Source organism: Nannobrachium achirus (assembly GCF_963921795.1).
Source record: "Nannobrachium achirus genome assembly, chromosome: 4".
NCBI classification, from domain to species: domain Eukaryota; kingdom Metazoa; phylum Chordata; class Actinopteri; order Myctophiformes; family Myctophidae; genus Nannobrachium; species Nannobrachium achirus.
The window spans coordinates 34,871,124-34,893,164 of record NC_137813.1 but is presented as its reverse complement, the minus strand read 5'-3'; the positions used below and the strand labels follow the sequence as shown (position 1 = coordinate 34,893,164).

Below are 22,041 nucleotides of genomic sequence, written 5' to 3'. Positions count from 1 at the left end.
TTTTGGTTTTCTCTCTACGCGTTCTGGAAATAGGTCTAGGTTTATCTCAGCCTGGCATTCTGAGTGCGTTGGTTAAATGGGCCAAGACAAGATTTTTTAGGTGGTGAAGTTACGCCATAAGAGAACAGTGTTTATTTGGCAAAGGGTCATGGATAGAAACACGTCAATTCCCAATGGTTTCACAAGTCACCACAAAAGGAACATACTATGTAAATTGAAAAATAAATATAAAATCAAATAAATAAACAAATAAATAATAGAAACAACTAAATAAAAAGAATAGAGGCAGATAGAAACAAAAGTGAGGATGGCAATTAAAGATAGGACATATACTGTAGGTAGGTTTAGGGTAACATGAAAATTACAAACATACAGCTATAATAATTTAACAGTGGGTTACGAGACAAAACACAGGGCAAGGACTGTGAAAGAAGGGTCAAAAAAGGGTAGCGTGGACCAAGAGCGGTGAAAGAAAGACAAACTTGACTGGCATGAAGATAATGGAGGGACAGGAAAAACAGACTGAAGTTTTTCTGGGAGAAATATAGACAAGAGGGTTGGAAAGGGCAAAGTGTAAACCCTTTACCCTTTACTATCAACCGCTCACACATATTATCCGCACACTCAGACTGACACCATTTCATTCATGGATCAACCTTTACTGTAGCAAGGTCATGCAAGCTACGAGGAACCACGACTCCAGCCCGATCCAAAGCTAGGTCCAGTACATGACATATAGGCCAGATTAAGACAGTCATCCTCCACAGGACCGGGGACAAATCGCATCAAAGAAGCCTTCACCTCAGCACATCTCAAGATCTGATAGAATCAAAATTCTCATCGATTTCAAACATGCTCTCAACTCAAATTGCAAGATGACATGCTTTTTTGTTTGTGTGTGAAAATGATGGATGTATAAGGGCCAGGGCCAATGCTGATGAAGGCTGAGATGAAGGCTCTTTTTGAACGCTGGGAAAAAGTGTCTCCCTGCTGTGTGGAGTGACTGACTATAATGACGGTGGGTGACAAGGTCCACAGTTAAACATGCAGGTGAACTGGGCTGAATCGTGCCGAGAGACTTCCTCAGTCAGACTCGACTTCAGTCTCACCCTTCGTGTCACACGCACACGTCCATGCAGTGGTGGGGGAAACGCATGTGGCTTCACGACAAGGTATTTTCCTTGTGAACAGCGCCCCCAGCAGATGAGACAAAATGCATGCAGAGCTGTGCTGGCAGGCAACTCGCCTGACTTGTGTTGTGCTTTCATTTTGAAAGAGTCTGACTAAAACTCTGCGCCGGAGGAGCCATCACTTCCCATAACACTCCAACCAAAAACACACACCGACCACAAACACAGAGTTACAGAGCCAGGGGGTTAGTTGGGACGACTTGAGCCTGCAAGCCTGTCAATACTGCTAAAGGGATGAAAGATGCGACTATGCAAGACATACAAGATGAAGTTGAAGGCATTTTCCATCGTCAGATTTTGAAGTATCCCGCAGTCCAAGAGTCTGAGGTCAATGACAGACGAAATGTTAATGTCAATGACAAGACAGAATGTATATATTATTATTACTTTAAATCATTGTTTCTACCACGGTTGACGTCAGGACACATAAAAAACATAGAGAGACGATGGGGTAGAGATGCATGTAGGTGTGTGTATGTGCACAAGCACAGACTCAGATACACACCAGAGATCATCATCATATTTATATATAGGCCTACAGGACTCTATATATGGAAGCATTGGAGATGAGATGATGTCACAGACAGCAGGAAGACATAGTGAATTTGAGTTGGGCCACTTACATGGATACATTGGAAGCGCACAGGAAACTGACTTCTTCAAAGCGCAGAGTTTTACTCCAGACAAAAAGAAGTACAATGTAACTTTAAAAAGACAACATTTCTCTTTTTTTGGGTGATACAGGCTACATCCATGCATACTTGAGGTTAGTGAAACTATGAGGAGAAACCATCAAGTCCCAATAGCATGCGCTACCCAAACCAGTCAGCCAAGAATTAGAAATAACACTCAAGTTAAGTAGTAGGGATTGTAGACAAAATTAAAAAGCACTTTTTTAAAGTTAATAAAAATCAATCAACTATGCAACCATGTCATTGCTGTAGAACTGTAACAAGGACAACCAGGGTCAACAGAGTTCATGCTAGTTAAAGAACAATCTTTTTTAACATTACCATCACCAAAAATAAATACAAATGAAATCAATAGACATGCAATAAAAACCAATTGGACAACAGGATCATAGTTATCTTAAGTAATCCATACTAAAATACCAACCATGCATAGCTATTTCAACTAAACCCCATGCCAGTGGATAGCAAAATAAAATAAAAAATAGAACACTCACTACTAGTAAAACAAGAGGCATACAGTAGGCCTATATTTCAGAGTTTCTGAATTATAATGCAGTGATATGATCTCGGCAGCTGTTCTTTTTTTCCCTTTGTCTCCGTGTCCGAGTTCATAGTTCAACAAACTCTGAAATTATATGACCAGTAAAGCCACAGCTACAAACATCTACCAGAGAAAGGGATAATCGCCAGGTAGCGTGGCCTCAAAAACAAAGACGTTCCAGTCGTTTTTCCCCCTCTGTTAAAACAATGTGAGAACAAACACAAACTCCACAGCCCTCTGTCTCGACTAGCTCATGCACTGATACGCACGCACATAGAAAAAGAGAAAGAGATAGATGGACCTGGCATATTGCCACAGGCCCCACCATGCAGATGATGCATGACTGGCCTAACACGACTACTGGAGTACAACGGTACATGCAGCAGTGACAGACAACAGGAAAGGAAAAACTGCCCCACTTTATTATTGTAAAAGTAACTGATGTCATGCAGAACAACTTAGTTTGTAGACAAACAGAGACAGAAAGTCAGAGGTTATAGCAGCAAATTTGGTGTGGTCGGGTGAGGGGGTGGGGGCAGGACAAGGTTGTTGATTCAATAAAGATGCGTGACTGATGCAGGTTAGATTGGCCCCATCAGTATTCATTTAGCTTGCTGATTGACTGAAGATGGAGGTGGCAGGGGACCGGGCAGGGTTATGTTGTACCACTGGATGCAGGTGGCTGTCATCCATTCACTACCACACACACACACACACGCACACACGCACACACACACACACACACACACACACACACACACGGGAGCCCAAGCCAGGCCAGCCTCATCTCTCATGCAGGGACTGACCTAAGCATGCACACGTGAACACACATACGTCACCAGGAAATCAACACAACAAACCCATGCAGAACTTGCGTCTCAAGCTGCCTTGGCTATAGAAAATCCCAAGGCAGGAAGATGACCTCCCCCTCCGGAAAAAAACAAAAAACAAACTAAAACAACATGCGTTTCCTTCAAGACTTCATAAACGTGCTTCAGGAAAGAAAACTAAACAAAACAGCAGAGATGAACATTATTTTCTCTTTTTTTTTTTTACACAAGCTAGAGGGCACAGTTTCTCTGGTAAGAATCCAGAGTATAAAAGGAGAACATGCGTTGGTGTTGCTTTGATACCCAGCATGCTGCTGTTGTTGCACCAGGAGTCATATGCTGCTTGTCACAACCACTAAAAATCTGCCATGCACCCCCCTTTTCACCATGTTTGTCTCATGCCCTCCAGATCTAAATGCACAAACATCGTTTCAACTGGTTTTGGAAAAATTAAAAAGCTATAATATCGGTATAGCTACAAGTAACACCGGAAAGAACAAAACAAAGAAAATAATAAAAAAGGTGATGATGAACAAGAGTTTAATGTCCAAAAATGGATGCATTTTTTTTAAATAATACCCAGCATGCCTTGCGTTGTGTGATTGCATACCCAACCTCTCCCACCACAAAATAAACAAAAAATAAGGAGGGGGTCCAAAACAAGGCAAAAACAAAGAATAAATAAAAGTATACCGCAACAGACCAGGGAGGGGAATACCAGCGAGCTGCATCAGAGCATGTCAGTGAAGGGAGGATGGGAGCTAGCTAGCAAATTTCAGGCAGAATTACTTTGGGACAAGACAGAGCGCAAGACAGACAACAGAGAGAGAGAGAGAGAGAGAGAGAGAGAGAGAGAGAGAGAGAGAGAGAGAGAATGGAAAATTACCTCAATCTTACGACCTTCCACCAGTGTGCCATGGAGCCTTTCCCGGGCTTTCTCTGCATCTGCGCTGGTCTCAAATGTCACAAAGCCGAAGCCCTGTGGTGTGCGGCAGAGGATAGAGGTTGACAGTGAGAGCAGGGCACACCAGAGGGTGTATGCAGACACTGAGCCATTTTTTTGTGTGTGTTTCTTTTATTGTTACACATTGAATACCTAGTTAAGTCTTCAATGTAATCTCAATATCCCACTGTTTGCTTTTTATCTGATAAGGTGGGGATTGTGAGGGGCAGTAAAGCGATTCCTCCCTGTGGTACGTGGTGTAAGCCATAGTCCAAGACAACAGTGTTGTGTGGGATAAAGGCTCAGTACTGAGAGGGGGAGGGGATTATTGGCGAGGAGCAGAGGAGAAAGACAATGGACTCACCTTGGAGCCTCTCTCATTGAATATGATCTCCACGTCCAGGATTTTCCCAAATTGCTGAGAATGCAGACAAGAAAAAATACATTAGTCGACAGTCAGTCACAGGCAAGAAGAAAGAAAAAGAGCTGTTTTCCTTTAATTTGTCAAAATGCATTGTGAATCTCACTGTGTGTTCGCACCAAATTCTGGGCCTTGGGTACTTTAACTATTGAAAAATAGCAGATATACAAGCTCACAGTGCAGTGCCGCGCTGCGAGCTTGTAGATGAAAAAAATTGAAAATTTGTGCAAGTCTTTGAATGTTTCAAATCCTTCTAAGGTTTTTGAAAAACCTATGTTTCTATGTCAATGGTGCTCAAATCTTTTCATGTGAAGGACCCCCAAAATTATATGTATTTGGCCACGGACCCTTATCTCAAAATATTTAGTTCCAGGGATCCCCCAGAAGCAAAATTTGAGTTGGAAATGTTAGCTTAAAAAATACATATATTCAAAGATTTGCACACATTTTCACAACTTTTCAAAAATATCAGATCTACAAGCTCGCAGCACAACACTCTGTGCCGCACTGTGAGCCTGTATATCTGCTATTTTTCAATAGCTAAAGTATAAAATAATTCCAGGCCCCTCCACCTTGGGCCCTAGTAACTCAGTCCCACCCGCCTCCTCCTTGTGACGCCCCTGCCCATAAGCTTCAGACACAGAGACATTGCAGCAATGCTGCACTAGTGCACTAGAGGTCACTGCTATACAAAAACGAATAGTTGCTTTCCATGCTAGTTCTCCATCTTTTCATCCATGCCCCTCCTTCCTTTTTTCTATCCTTCCTCACCACTCTCAGCTTTGTCCTCTCTCTTTTTCCATTTTTCCTCTGGGGTCACTTTAAAACACATGTAGTTAACTGAGCTTCCCAGTACAGCCACAAGAATGTCCATGAGTGTGTATTTCCTTTGTCAGTTTAGTTCTTTTTGTCCATTCCTACCCAGCCCCCCCTTCCTATATGGTCCAGTCTGGACCTCTGGTGTTCTACAATGATTTATTGATCCTACTGGGGGGGAGAAAAAATGAGGCCAGCAGCCGGCACGTTCCCAGCTCCACCCTTACCCCAAACATCTGCCTGAGATCGGGGTCCCGGAAGCGGAATGGGATGTTGGACACGTGAAGGCGTTTGGGGGTCCCCTTGGCCTCGGAGGAGTCCCCCACAGAGCCTCCCCCTGCTACTGCCACGGTCCCTCCTGAACCACACTGGATCCCTGCCTCTCCTTGGGACGTCTCCTCTGCCTTTCCCTGGAGGGGTGAGAGAGAGAGAGAGAGAGGGAGGGAGGGAGGGAGAGAGAGAGAGAGATTAGCAGGAAGATGGGACCAAGGAAGAACAGGACAGATAAAAACAGAAAGAATGGAGAAAGTACGAGGGAGACAACAAATTTAAAGTGTGATTTAGAAGACGTCTGCAAATAAAGTACGCCATCATCATCACTTGAACAAGAGGAAATGTACGCATGTTAACAAGCTAAATTGAACAATCTTACAATGAATATCCCATAAACAGATACATACAAAATCAATCCCAGCAGGTCTTTTAAGCAGGGTTCACATTGTGCTTACATTGTTGTTGGTGGCGGTGGGTCCGTTAGCGCCCGCCACTGTCTCGGCCGTCCCCTGGGCCCCGGCAGTGAACAGGGTCCCAGGGCCAAACTCTGTCCCCGGCAGCCCGTTCTGAGGAGGGGGTGGAGGGGGGAAGGCGGCAAAGGGTGGGGCCACCAGGCCCTCCGGTCCCGCCGTCGAGTCCTGAGAACCCTGCAGTGAAGGAGGGGTGGGGGAGGGGAGGGGAGGAGGAGTGAGGAGAGGAAGAGAGAAACGTTAATATTTTCATGGTAGGTGAACAGAGAACGAAAGGGTTAAAAACATAGCTATTGAATTTCACTCTCTCTAGCTCTTGCTCTCTCTCCATCCATCACTACCTCCAAGGCTCCCTCCATTCCTCTCTCTCTCTCTCCCTCAATATCTCTGTCAGGCATGAGTTTTCAGTCAGCCAACCATGAAATATTTACGGCAAACACATCTATTATTCAGAGTCAGAAAATTTGATACACAGTTTGAGATACAAAGATGCGTGTAGGATGGATGAGCTGATGAATATCAGCCATGACACATGACGCTTTTCCACTGCATGGCACCGGCTCAACTTGACCTAAGGTCGAGGTTCCAATCGAGCCCACGGCGAAACCAAAACGTGGCGTGAATACACTGCAGAACATCTTTATTTGAGAGAATCCTCATGTAGTGCTGCATGGATGCTACTGAATAGTTAAATATTGTTGTTGTTGTTTCAATATTGAGCGAATGCATGGCACATTTCTCACCTAAAATGTTATCAGAAATGTTTGTTCAGACTGTACAGGTGAAATAGATGTAGTTTAGTTTCCAGACAACATTAAGGGTTGATTTATCTTTAGCGTTGTTCAGCACTCCTACACAGAAGGTTGGACGCTGTTAGATTTAATGGGTCCTATGTGATTCTGCAGTGGAAAAATAAAGTGAGTTGAGTTGAGCCAAGCCAGTACCAGACAGTGGAAACGTGACTTTTTATGGCCCTGGTCCATATGCACTGTGAGAGCAGGTGTTGCAGGGCTTTGGCACTTATTTATATTTCAAATGCATTGTGGGTCAGTTGGTTACTCACTGCGGGCCATTTCCTGTGCATTGTTACAATCATATCAGCAGCAGGTGTACCTGCCTACTCGTTATGCAGTAAAGCAGGGGTCTTCAAAGTTTTCAGGCCATGGACAAAGCGGGGACCCCCACAACCTTTTCATAGATTCCATATAGTTTCATCGTTTGACAGCACAATCATCAGTGTATTTTGGATTCTTGTCAATTTGTGTTTTCAGATATTTAACCACTTGAGCCATCATTACCTAATAAAACTGACCTTTCACTCTGTACTTGGTCTGTTCTTTTCCCCCCTCTACACGAAACCTCTTAGCTAAAAATAGCCGATCTACAAGCTCACAACGCCTCGCAGCGCGTGGCGTTGTGAGCTTGTAGATCTGCTATTGTTGGCTACAGTTCTCAGAATATGGACACTAGGGTTCAAGTTGTTAATATAAAAAGGATTGGAAGATTTGGAGGACCCCCTGCAGTAACTCTGAGGACCCCCTAGGGGTCCCGGACCCCCTGTTGAAGACCCCTGCTGTAAAGACACCTCAAACCTTACTCTACTGTGCAGTGACGCTGCAATATCGCATGCTTCAATCATTTTGTACACTCAAGGGCATCGTGTGGGATGAATTCCACAAAACCCCTTTACAGCAGAGAGAGAGAGACAGAATAAAAGATGGATGGCTCAGGAGAAAGAGGGAAAATGACTAAAGTGGCTCCTCCAAAAAAGCCACAGACATCCAAGAGAGAGCTTTTATGGTTTTGTTTTGCTTCAGGGGAAGGGGTTGGTCCATCCAGAGGGCCACCAAGCCAGGCACAACAACACAGCCTCCACACCACCATTACCCATTCAGGCCTACAATTATTGAATGCTTTAACCAGTGAAAAATAGCAGATATACAAGCTCACAGCGCGGCACCGAGTGCCGCGCTGCGAGCTTGTAGATCTGCTATTTTTGAAAAAGTCATGAAAATGTGTGCAAATCTTTGAATATATGTATTTTCAAAGCGAAACGTTTGTAACTCAAATTTTGCTTCTGGGTGGTCCCTGGAACTAAATATTTTGAGATGGGGGTCCTTGGCCAAATACATATCATTTTGGGGGTCCTTCACATGAAAACGTTTGAGAACCACTGACATAGTAGTCTCTCAAGAACAGACTAACTGAACTCCAGTTAAGTGAAAAGGAACTTTTCTTTGACGATGGCTGGCCAGATTGCTGACATAGAAACAAAGGTTTTTTCAAAAAGTCTTAGAAGGATTCAAAAGACACTTATAGAATCGGGTCAAAATCACGATTTTTCAAAAATAGCAGATCTACAAGCTCGCAGCGCGGCACTCGGTGCCGCGCTGTGAGCTTGTATATCTGCTATTTTTCAATAGTTAAAGCATAAAATAATGACACACAAAATGTGTAGCCGTTCTAAATGGGTTAACCATTAGTCTGGTGCTGTCGTGGGTTGGTTGAGAGCTGGGTGAGGCCAGGAGCAGACACCCCCGTCTCCAGACTGCCTTTTTAATTAGCCAGAGTAACTAAGATGTGGAACCGCAGAGCAAATGAGCTCTCTCTCTCTCTCTCTCTCTCTCTCTTACTCACTCCCTTTCTAATCCTATAGCTCCAACTGCATGCATACAGCCAGGGGCGTCACACCAAATTCTGGGCCCTGGGTAAAAGGATTCACTGCGGGCCCCCCATGAATGTTAACTATTGAAAAATAGCAGATATACAAGCTCACAGCGCGGCACCGAGTGCCGCGCTGCAAGCTTGTAGATCTGCTATTTTTGAAAAATTGTGAAAATGTGTGCAAGAAACCCATGTTTCCATGTCAGTGATGCTCAAACTTTTTCATGCGAAGGACCCCCAAAATGATATGAATTTGGCCACGGACCCCCCCGGAAGCAAAATTTGAGTTACAAATACATATTAAAAAATACATATATTCAAAGTTTTGTGCACATTTTCACGACTTTTCAAAAATAGCAGATCTACAAGCTCGCAGCGCGGCACTCGGTGCCGCGCTGTGAGCTTGTATATCTGCTATTTTTCAATAGCAGCTAAAGTTACTAGGGCCCCTCCACCTTGGGCCCTGGTAACTCAGTCCCACTTTCCTACCCCTTGTGACGCCCCTGCACACAGCTCTCAGGCTGCAGTAGTAACCCATAGACACTAACTGTACTGCAAAAGCCAGCTTTGGTCTAAGCCCTAGCAGCTCGCAGACAGACAGACAGATGGATGGATGGATGGAGAGGCCTCTGGGGCTGGGCCTGAGAGATAGAGAGAGCATCAGAGAAGTCTGCCTGATCCCCAAAAAAAGTAAAAACTGAAGGGGGAAAAAAAGAAACCCACACAAAACTCCAGGATGGAAAAATGCAGAAGGCTGCTGCCACACTCCACCGTGGAAATGCTGAACGTATGATAGGAAAGAATGCGTGACAGATGATGGTGTTTCACATTTGCTACAGTATCCGTTACCCTGGCGATAAATGGGTAACCATCAAAAAGATATGTATAAAAAGATGATAGGGCCGTGTAAAATGCATTTGGAGGGACCCCCCCCCCCCCCTCCCTTCGCTCGCTGATGCTTCAATCAAAGGACTGAGCCAACGTGTCAGGACATGTGACACTATAAACATGCAGTAGCCTGCGTTTAGCCACAAAAGGGTGTGTTCTCTAGGCCTATTCCAGCCCAAGGCTGAGTCACACGTACTGTATCTGTTATGGAGCGAAGGAGAACATATGAGAGACGAAGAGAAGGGAAAGAGGAAAAGTAGCAGAGAAAGAAAAGCCCAGATTAACCACTTAAACCCTGGCATCCCATTTTTGTGAATGTCATTATAGGTCAAAATAGCTGATCTAGTTAGCGCACATGCACTGCATTGTGGGCTTGTTGATTGGATATTTTCAATAACAGGGCCATAAAACAAGTATGGGGTTGAAGTTGTTAAAGCGGATGTGCAAATAGGGAAGGATACTTGTACTTACTTTCCATATTTATTTTACGGCCCTTGCAAGCACATTAGGGATTGTTTCCGCTCCATGTGCAGTTTTTATTTTTATGTAGCCTATTTTATTTATTTTGTGTCTTTATTATTGCACAATAAAATCAAATTAAACCAAAATCGAATCAAGAGATGGAAAACAAAGGAAGATTGGAGGGAGAGAGTGAGACGGAGAAGCAGAGAGAGAGGGGGGGGGGGGGACACTAGGAGAGAGATTAAATAGCTGGTGATTTGTACACTCAATGTGAATCATTTGCTGCTCATCCACACTCCACATGAAAAGGTATTGTAGAAGCAGTGCTTCTGCCTTTCAGATCATTCTGAATAGGAAATGTCACGCATACACAGACCGGCAGTAGTGATGTACGGGTCGATTCACAACCTGCAGCCACCAGGTGACCCGTGGGTCGGATGGGTCCCACGGTGAAATCACGTTTTGGCGACGTAGCGATAAGGCGAAGTGGACCAACAGGGGCAAATGTACTAACGGGGTCTCCTACCGTACTGATAGGGCGACATGCACATTTCCATTCACGCTTTTCTGCCGTGCCGATAAGGCGACATGTCCATTCAGGATTGGGACGGCAGTAAGATGTCCATAGTAATCGTGTGCGGTGCGCAAAAATAACTGATTTGCAAGCTTACTGTCTGATAGTACAGCATAGGATTCCTTATAGCACGGCTGTTATGTTTCAGGGCAAAATTAATCCTGTGGTTAAAAAGAACAGATCTGCAAGCTAGCATCCTGTTAGATCTGTTCTTGTTAAGCATGTGCCACCGCATATAACGTTATGGCTCACACGCATATATGCCTATGCTAGATTCAACATTTGGGACTTGGGAGTAGGCCTATGCATTATTTTATTGTTTTTATTTAGGTTATTTATTAATTTAGCTTCACATTTCCAACCTGATAAGGATAGGAAATATATTTATGGACCCGTTGCTTGTAAAGAAAGAAAGAGACAGAGAGAGATTTTGATGTGGAAACGGTGACGCTTATTAGGCTATGTTTTTATTTGGCCACGTGTTCTTGGGCTATTTATTGTTAAATGAATCAAGTAGGCTTAATAGCCTATATACTGTATATTTTATTTGTGTGTGAGAGAGAGAGAGAGAGAGAGAGAGAGAGAGAGAGAGAGACGTCCATCGCTAATTGCTGCCTGAAGGCTGTTAGTACACTTGTATTTCGCCTTATCACTACGTCGCCTTAACGCTACGTCGCCAAAACGGGACGTGCCCGGGTCCCACACGCACAAAACACATCCATGTGTCTTTTACGGGTTGGTCTGGTGGGTAGGGTAGGTTTCTCATAATCGTCTGGGAGGGTCGGAATTGAGTTTTAAAAACCCAGACCAAGCATCACTTAACAGACAACATTCCTACTTTTACAGGCGCTCATCTCATCTTCTCATCTGTGGCTGTAACCTGCCATGTGCATGTGCATGCTGAGCGACTGCACAGCGATTGACCACTGAATGGATAGTGGGTGCGCACTGTGTTGTGCCATTGAGGCACACGACATGAGGTCCTTCTGACACCGACTGAATGGAGACTAACCCCTGTGTCGCTAATGTTTGTAAATAAAATATAACTGAAATGGATATTGCAGCCTGATCGCCTTGTGTATTTCACAGGCATCTTGGGGGATCCCCTCTGTTGCATGCTGGGAAGATTATAGCAATTGACCCATTTAAGACTTCATACTGTAAGATACTAGCTTCTCCCGTCGCAGCACTTCCTGGCTGCTGTAATTATGCTTCCTCAGCTGTAGAAAACACTGTAGCTCAAAGCATAGAAAGAAAATAAATAAATAAATGTCAGATAAGCGGACACAATGATCCACACAATCAGTTCAGCGAAGCATTAATGTAGATATGACCTACTAAGTGACTGTGTACAGTACTGTGCTCTATGCGAGATCATGTGATAGCCTCACATCATGGAGCAAGGCTGCTAGGCAGAATAAATGGAGGGATGGATAGATGGATGGACGGAGCATGGTGGGTGGATGGGTAGGTAGGTAGAGAGGCTGTTTAATGGGGGCACTACTGCGTGCACGCAGGCAGCAGAGCACATCCATTAGTCAACAGAGGCATTCCTGACACACTGAGTAAAGTTGCACTGCCCTAAATGGTAGCATCGTATAGTCCGAACGAGAGAGAGGGACTAGAAGGAGAACAGAGAGACAGAGGGAGAGAGAAGGAGGGAGGTTTAACAAGAGGAAAAAGGGAAGGGTGGAAAATCATGTTACGCTCTTAGAGTTGTGTTTGGTCTATTCTTATCACCAACTTTCCAGACCAGATTTCTCTACATAGTCAGATAAGAAAGAAACTCAGTTTGTATCTGTAGTAAATTCAATTAACCCGGGTATTATGAAGCATGAAACAAATACATGATAAGCTAGGGCTGGGCGATATGATTTCAAATCATTATCACGATTACTTAAAATGTTTGCCTCAATTATGATTAATTAACTATTCTTTTTTTTAAAGTGAAAAGTAATAGTGAAACGATCTACAAGCTCTATCACAGAGCTAAAGCATGGCAAACCAAAACATGAAATTGTGTGTACACACACACACACACACACACACACACACACACACACACACACACACACACACACACACACACACACACACACACACACACACACACACACACACACACACACACACACACACACACACACACACACACACACACACGTGCACATCGCACACAGTAGAAGCACACTTCGGTTACCTGAGACACCATATGCTTTTCCATACACCAAGTGGATGAGGTCGGGGGGTGAGGGGGGAGGTGTTTCACTGCAAGCCTTTCAAGCGTGCGTCTCTGTGTGTCACTGCCAGTTGCCCCCTGCAGCCCAGCCGAGTGGGTGGAGCACACATCAGCAACACAATACACACACAGTGGACGGATCGGAGAAGAGAGCTGCTGGTCACACACTATACTGTAACTCAGCGATGACACCACCAGACCTAGTCACAATCATAACAACTCATAACAATGAGACTGTTGAGTAATCCACCTATTGCCTGAGAGGCTGCTGCTGCTGTTCAAAAGACAAAACACTGCATTCAGCGTCTTCTGCCTCCCTATGGTCTCTGCGATATTTCTCTTCCTTTTCTGTGGTTGGAGAAGTAAGTATGCCTCCCTTCATCCACCCCCTCCTACTTTTTTCCTCCCTCTTGGCTCTGGCCTGCCACGCTTGATGAAAGCCAGAAGGAGATTTTATTTTTTTCATTTTTTACTGCTGACACCCACCGCCCCTTTAGTCACTCACAGCTTCCACTGCTGCTCTGACAGCACAAGTCACCGCCCCAAATCCTTGTATGGTTAACATTGTGCCGAACCCCCAATCTCCACTTCCGTGCTGCTGACCAATGAGATAGGATAGTTGTGTAAAAAGACTGTCCCTCTGAGGTACATCAGCAGATAAATGGCTGAGACACAGAAGGCAGCACAGCTAGCAGAAAAACCTTGTGGTCATTAAAGGAAAAGGCTCCCAGTTTGCTGAGAGCCATTGTAAAGCTTCAGCTTCAGTGAGGCTTTGGCATCATTTGTAGGTTTTGGCAATGCAACAGTAGCACAAAAAAAAACATATGAGGAACATTTTTTTGCCACTAACAATGCCAGGGCAAATTACAGTGCACTAATTTGAGCAGCCTAGCAGACGTCTATAGATCCAGAATCCCTTGGCAAAGCATTGGAAATGTCCTCAGATCAATGACAACCACTTTTCACCGCATTTCAGATGCTACCCTCTAGTTGTTAAGTTCCGGTTTCCAGACTTCTTTTCAAAACGTGTAAAAAGCAATTAAATTATTGAATGAATACACTTAAGCTTCAGTTCATATCACTTTCATTTCCCGTTTTATAGTTCTGTACGTCTTGTTTTTGGAGCGGTGAAAGCGCTCCCAATAGACAGGTATGTCTGTGGCTGGCTGGCTGGCTGGCTGGCTATGTGGCTGGCTGGGTATGTCTGTAGCCTGGCAATACCTTGTGTGGCCACACAAGTTAAAGGAGGGGCGCTGTTGTGCAGGCAGGCAGGCAGGCAGGCACACACACACACACACACACACACACACACACACACACACCGCTCCACTTCGAACCGAGGTTTGATTTTTAAGGAAAGAGTATCGTTGTCTCTCCAGCTCTTTTAACAAACAATATATTTTCAGGTGGGTTGCCATCTGCCAATTTGATTCAATCAGAGTACAAATGTTCTGGCTTCTTTTTTTTTGTCTCATTACTTCAATTACAACTACAATGTAATTAGTTTATCCTGTATACTGGAGTTCTCTCTCCTGGTCTGATAGAATTGCTATCCCAACATGAAAATGCATTTTCTGGGAGTTCCGACAAGATGGCGACCGAGTAGGACGCGTTTGTTGAGCTCTGTGGAGGTGCATAGTTTTCACATTTTTTAAGCCCATTTTTTACTGCCTTTATAGTTCTTTTGAGACTTTAAACGCCCAAAACACTGGTGAGCGTCTGTTTTTGCAGTTGTTTCGTGTTTCATGCCGAATACGATTAACACGAGGTCGAGGAGTACCAGGTCTCCGACCGCAAACGCTGACAACATGGCCGGCGCAATGCAGGGCGACGCTGACGCTCCGGTTACAAAGAGCATGCTGCGCGAGGTCCTCAAGGAATCACTGAAAGAGTTTATGGATGGTTTTATTCAACCCATGATGCTTGGCTTGGAGAAGAAATTACTGAAGAAGATTGATGACTTCGGAAAGGAGCTGCGTCCTGCAGTCGCCACGCTGAACACGACCGTGGCTGAACATGGGGAGGCCATTGAGAACTTTGGTTCCTCCATGGACAGTTTGCAGATGTGTATCACTGAATTGGAGAGAAGATGTGCTAATCTGGAGGAGAAGCTCGTCATAGCAGAAGACCGGAGTCGTAGGAACAACATAAGAGTGATTGGGATCTCTCCTGGGCTAGAAAAGGCTGACCCAGTGGCCTTTATCCAGTCTTTTTTGCAGAAAACATTCCCCGACGAGTTTCCCGACTCCCCCCCGGAGGTGGATCGTGCTCATCGGACCGGCAATCCACGTTCTGATAAGCCAAGGGCTTTCCTGGCAAGGATCCATTTTTTCCGGGTAAAGGAACGCATACTCCAGCTCTCCAGGAAAGCAGGCCAACTGACATACAATGGCAAAAAGGTGTATATTTTCCCCGACTGGTCTGCTGAAACATCAAAGAGAAGGGCAGCTTTCGGGCCAGTAAAGGAATTCCTACGTTCCATCACCGCGGAAGGAGTGAAATACGGAATAAGGCACCCGAGCAAATTCTGGATAACCGTGGATGAGGCGACTTCTACTTTCAACTCACCCAAGGAAGCTCTGGCCTTTTGCAAGGATAAGTTCAAGACTCCAGGTGCTGCGGACGAGACTCTAGCTACGCAGGATGATGAGACGACAGTTACAGAGAACTAACTTTTACCAGGGACACTTTTGCTTTCGTGATCGCGTGCTTTCAAACACATTCTGCCGATGTGATATCCTTTTGCCTTTAATGGACTGTTGGTAAGCTGGCTGGGACTTTGGAGATGACTTTTACGCAGCGTCTTTCTTTCCTCACTCTCTCCTCCTCCTCCTCCCCAAAGGGTGAGTTGTTAATGTAAGCCTACTTATTGTTTTGGACTCATCATCTGACTTGACGTTGTGTTTTCAAGTGTTTCGTTTCATAATACCTATTTTATTTGTATCGAAGAATAAGATATATTTTATTTTTTAACAAGATCTGTAAGCAGATGGGTGTTACTCGTTTTAATTTAGGTTACCGCAAGGAGAGAGGATTTAGGGCTGCTAAAGCTATAAGCATAATTCACTGTCTTTTTTGTTTGAATATAATGGACATTGTTCTTGTTATTATTGTATTCCTTTTCTTTGCTCTTATTGAGCGTTGTGCTGCTTACTATATAGGTCTAGAGGGTTTTATCTCTCTCTGTTAAGCTTTGTCTAACGGGTTCCGTGTCGCGGTTCAGACGGAGCCTGCTCTCTCTCTCGTCTTCCCTCTATGTCTCTCTATCTATCTCGGCTTTCCCTCTCTCTCTCTCTCTCTCTCTCTCTCTCTCTCTCTCTCTCTCTCTCTATGGCTCTCTCTCTCGCTGTGTGTGTGTGTGTGTCTCTCTCTCTCTCTCTCTCTCTCTCTCTCTCTTTCTGTTAGGTAATGGCGGCTATGTTGGTTGTTAGTTTATGGTTCGTTTATGCCTCCTAAAACGCTACTTTCTCGGGTAGGAGGGCGAGACTGGGCTTTGGCCTTTGTATTGAGTAATGTAGCCTATTGTTTAAGGTGAAACAGATATAAATAATATGGTCTAAATTGTGAAGGCTCCGCGGTTCCAGAGACCACTCGCTCTCCCGCCCTTTCTCTATGTCTCTCTACCTATCTCTGCTTCTCCTCTCTCTCTCTCTCTCCCTGGCTCATTGACTCGTTCTTTTTTTTCCTTTTTTTTCTAATCTCAATAGCTGGCGGATGTACGATCTCGTGGCGCGTTGGCTCTACGTGCTTGTGGATCCGCTGTCTGGGGGGGGGGGGGGGTAGTTATTTACCTACTTTACTTGTTGTCTTCTAAAATGTTAATTTCTTGATGGGGGGAGAGGGGAGCTCTGTATTGGGATATTTATTTTGTAGTCGTGATTGGGTAGGTTCACTGTTTGAAGTATGGTAGTTTACTGTTTAAGACGGAAACAGACTTAACTAATATGATTGACATTTATCTAAGTTTGCACTGGCCTTTTGGGCATGTACAGGGAGCTGTATATGGCGCAGTATGCATTATGTGTGCTGTGTTGTATATGGTTTCCTGATCATACATAACTGTGTTTTATGTAAATACTTATGTATACAGACTTTTCTTTTCTTTCTTTTTTTCCCCCTTCTAATTAGTAATTGTGGTTTGTATACATGGATGCATGGGGGGGGCTGTATGTGGCGCAGTATGCATTAACACTGTGTGTGCTTTGCTGCATATGGCCCCCCGGATGTGCTTTTAATTTCTATTTCTAACTACATATATAAGTGCATATATTTTTTATATCATATACACTGATTTCCTTTTTATTTATTTTTATTATTAATATTATATTAGTGCCTTGTCGTGGTGACAGCCTTATTTCCACTTATCTGTCACAAGTGTTTGGTTATTTGCATTAACGTGGCTTATAGGGCTTTATCACATTCTAGGTGGGCCTAATGCTGGACTGATTATTATTATTACAGTTGTTATAGTCCCCTCATTTTTTTTTCCCTTTATTCTTTTCTTTTTTCTCTCCCCCTTCTTTACTAGAAATGTTAACATACCATTCTCATTTATTTAAGTGATATGAAGTGGGGAGATTGATCATAATTTGAGCGGATGGAATGTTTGAGAGCTATTCAGCCACAAGAAGGCACTTTTTTGTTGTTGTTGTTTTTACTTTGGTGATCTGTTATATATTTACATAATCACCAGAGGGCAATGTATGGTTACTTTTGGGCAGTTACTTGTTTGCACTCTCTGACAGAGTGAAATGAAGGTTGACTAATAGGTTGATGGGGTGGGGAACTGTTTTTGTGCACTCTGATGCTAATGGGGTTTTCCCCCTCAAGCTTCAATGTTATGTGTTTTTTTTATGTTCGTTTGATGTTGCTTTTTCCTTTCTGTTCCTTTTGGGGTTGTTTTGTTTTTCTGTGGGGAAGGTTTGTTGTGAGGGACCAACTAGGAAATTCTAAAATGTTCTACTGTGCTTGCTGTGCGTATGGTTTGAACCACAATTATGACAGAATATAAATTTATAAGTTTCAATGTAAGGGGAGCGAATATACCGCATAAGCGAACCAGCATTTTGGGGGTTTTGCGATCTAAATCAATTGACTTTGCATTTATACAGGAGTCTCATCTTTTAAAAGAGCATTCCAACCGATTGGCTAATAAACATTATCGTGTTTTAGCCTTTTCAGCTGCTTCTTCCAAAACCAAGGGAGTAGCCATATTGGCTAGACGTAACCTTAGGTTGGATTTTTTGGGTGATTGGTCTGACAGTGACGGGAGGATAGCTGTTGCTAAAATCCGCTTGGAGGGTAAAATGCTAGCACTAGTATCTGTGTATGCTCCAAATGTTTTAGACAAAGAGTTTTACAAATTACTAACTAAAACCTTATTGGAACTGACGGATTTCAAAATCATTGTTGGTGCTGACTTCAATGCAACATGGCAACATAACCTAGATAGATCCACTGGGGTAGAAAGCAGAGAACAAGCACTAGCGTCTGCAGAACTACGTGCTTGGGCAAACTCAACTGGCTTACTCGACATCTGGCGTTTAATGAACCCAACGGTTAGAGATTTTTCTTTTCTGTCGGGTAGGCATGCTTCATTCTCTAGGATCGATTACGTTTTTGCCCCTGTTAGCTTGTTTCATAAAATTGCCAAGGTAGAGTTGCTCCCAATGTCACTCTCGGATCACAAGGCGGTGCTGTGTGTTGCTTCACTGAAACAGGTTATAGATAGAGCTCCTAGATGGCGGTTTAACACCACACTGCTGCGCGATGCGGCATTTGTAGCTCAGTTTCAAACTGGTTTGCGCGAATTTATAAATATCAATACAGGCTCAGTTGAGGATCCCAGAATTCTTTGGGATGCAATTAAAGGCTTTATCAGGAGTAATACAACCCTCTATGCGTCCACTCAGAGAAAATTAAGGTCAGCCAAACTGGTGGAATTGGAATCTCGGTTTTCTACTTTGGATAATTCTCTCCAAAATAACTTTGATGTTAGTACAGCAACCCAGAGAGAGCTAGTTAAGAAAGAAATTAACTCCATTCTCAAGCGCCGCTCAGAATTTCAAATGAAACGCACAAGGCAAAACTACTATTTTAATAGTGCAAGACCCAGTCACTTACTGGCTTTACGTCTTAGATCCAATGAGCATTTTGCTGATATTGTTAGTGTCAAATCAACAACGGGAGCCATGGTTACAGAACCCAAAGAGGTCAATGCCACGTTTCGTGCTTTTTATGATGAGCTCTACACCTCCGAGGTCATTCACGATGATGCAGTATGCAATGATTTTTTATCCAACATACAGTTACCAACCCTTAGCGAGGCGGATGCGGAAGCCTTAGATAGACCGCTCCATCTGGCGGAATTACAGGAAGCTGTGCTCGCAATGCGTAGGGGCAAGTCGCCTGGTTTGGATGGGATACCCCCTGAACTTTATGCCATCTTTTGGGAAGATCTAGGTCAGCTGATGCTAGACATGTTTCGATATGCAATTGAAAGTGGCTCTTTCTCCAGGGATGTGAATGTAGCTATTATATCATTATTGTTGAAGAAGAACAAGGATCCCACAGATTGCGCAAGCTATAGACCGCTTTCACTTTTGAATTCTGATCTAAAAGTTTTTGCTAAGGTGCTTGCGCGTCGCTTGCAGGGTTTTATGACCACCTTAGTACACTGTGATCAGACAGGTTTCATAGGAACTAGACTAGCCTCTGATAATGCTAGACGACTATTGCATATCATCGATAGGGCTAAGGAGCTGAGGACCCCCGCCGCAGTGTTGTCGCTCGATGCGTTGAAAGCATTTGATCGTCTGGAATGGTCTTACCTGTGGGCTGTACTAGATAAAATGGGATTTGGTGCTTCATTCATACATTTTGTTAAAGTACTTTATTCTAATCCGTCAGCGATGGTCCTAACCGGTAAGATCTGTTCGCCGCTATTCACGATTGGCAGATCTTCAAGGCAGGGTTGTCCCCTTAGTCCTCTCCTTTTCGCACTTTCACTCGAACCCTTGGCTCAGACAGTGCGTCAGTCTGCAGATATTACTCCTGTTTCGATTAACAACACACAGCATCGCATTTCCCTATATGCTGATGATATTCTACTGTTCATTGAGAATGCACCACAGTCAATTACTCACGTCCTTCAAATTTTTGATCAGTTCAGTTCCATTTCCGGCTACAAAATTAATTGGACGAAGTCAGCCCTTCTACCTCTAAATGATCAGATGAGATCTGCTATCCTGCCGCCCATAATCCCAGTAGTAAGCCAATTCAAATATCTTGGCATAGATATTTTCCCCTCTCTTCAGGCTATTGTTAAGAACAACTATGGTGACACTCTAAATAAGATTTGTCTTGATTTAGATAGATGGTCATCTTTGCCCAACTCTCTCCAAGCTCGAGTTTCAATCATAAAGATGAATGTTCTTCCTAGGGTTAACTTTGTAAGCTCTATGCTCCCTTTGCCACCACCGCCGCAATACTGGAATAAGCTTCACTCTTCGATATCTAAGTTTGTGTGGAAAGGGAAACGCCCTCGTCTTAAACTTTCTCTATTACAACGTGCTAGAGATGATGGCGGCCTTTCATTGCCCAACTTTAAATTTTATTATTGGGCCTTCACGCTCCGCCCCCTTTTAAATTGGTTTAACCCAGCAAATAAGGTTTCTTGGAGAGAGCTTGAGGAGAGTTTAGTGCAGCCTGTTGAATTGAGAGATCTTATCTATTCAAACATAACTACACATCAATGCAAAGTTCGCTTTGGACCTATCATTTCTCATTTAGTGGCAGTATGGAGGGCAGCTGAAAAGATGTGTAAGATTGATTGTAAATGGAACTTATTTTCCCCAGTGTTCAATAATCAAAGACTTTTAATCGAGGATCGCCCCATTCGCTTTCCAAGGTGGAGGGCTAAGGGGATTCGTACATTAGGGGACTTATTTGATAGAAATGGTTTACGACCTTTTCGAGATTTGTGTGACATCTTCAATCTGCCTGGAAATACCCTTTTTTTCTACTTCCAACTGAGAACGTCCATGAGGACCTACGGGGTCCCATGGCAAGCTCCCCTTAGATTGCACCCCTTCCATGAGTTTATCTGTGATGGTAACAGAACAAGAGGTTTGGTTTCCACCCTCTATGGTTTTTTATTAGACTGTAGTTATGGGCCCCTATCTGTTGATACTGTTTGGAGGAATGATGTACCAAATTTGGACCCTGACTTTTGTTGGGACACAGTATGGTCTAACATTAGGCTATCTTCTAGAAATCCAGACCATCAACAAATTCATTTAAATTTTGTTCATCGGACTTATTTAACTCCCCGCAGACTATGTGCTATGAGGATTTTGAATAATCCCAACTGCACTCTCTGCGCCTCAAATAGTATTGGTACCTTCCTTCACATGGTTTGGGAATGCCCAAATGTGTCGTCATTCTGGAATATGGTTGCCTCCAAACTTTCAACTATTTTTAGTATTAATATCATATCTTCTCCTTCTTTATTTTTATTAAATGACGTCTCACAGTTGCAACTAAACAATATACGCAAGCGCATCTTCTTTGCTGGATTAACGGCGGCGAAGAAGATGGTAGCTACGCGGTGGAAACCTCCTCATACGTTAACGTTTCGCCAGTGGGCCTTGACCTTTCTAGATATAGTATATTTAGAGCAGTCGATAGCAAGGTTACACGGAGCAAAAGAAGAAAACATTAATATGTGGTCGGACATTGCAGATAAGCTTAAGGCTATGATTCAAGAAATCACTATATAGTGGTAACAGCCTAGCACAGGCATGCACTATTGTACATTCCGTGTTGGTCCGGGGAAAGGGGGTGGGTGGGTTTTCTTTTCTTTTTCTTGTTTTGCTATTGTTTGTGTTGTTTGTCTGTTAATTGCATTTTTCTTTTGATTAATGTTTTACTTTTTCTTGTTCTATTCATATGTATGTCTCTAATTTCATGTTATGGAAAATAAAAATAATTGATAACAAAAAAAAGAAAATGCATTTTCTGTTTACTGAAGAGCTGGA

The 22,041-nt window shown here is 43.6% G+C and overlaps 1 protein-coding gene across 1 annotated transcript in view; it reads right to left on the bottom strand.

The window, feature by feature from the left end:
• Positions 1–22,041, bottom strand: part of LOC308284147 (RNA binding protein fox-1 homolog 2-like) — a 61,962-nt gene that overhangs the window by 18,140 nt on the left and 21,781 nt on the right. Inside the window, exons 3-6 of the mRNA XM_080724696.1 lie at positions 6,162–6,353; positions 5,661–5,843; positions 4,561–4,614; positions 4,140–4,232 (exon numbers count right to left, since the gene is read on the bottom strand). Coding sequence (XP_080580822.1) covers positions 4,140–4,232; positions 4,561–4,614; positions 5,661–5,843; positions 6,162–6,353 — 522 coding nt within the window. The remainder of the gene's footprint in view (positions 1–4,139; positions 4,233–4,560; positions 4,615–5,660; positions 5,844–6,161; positions 6,354–22,041) is intronic.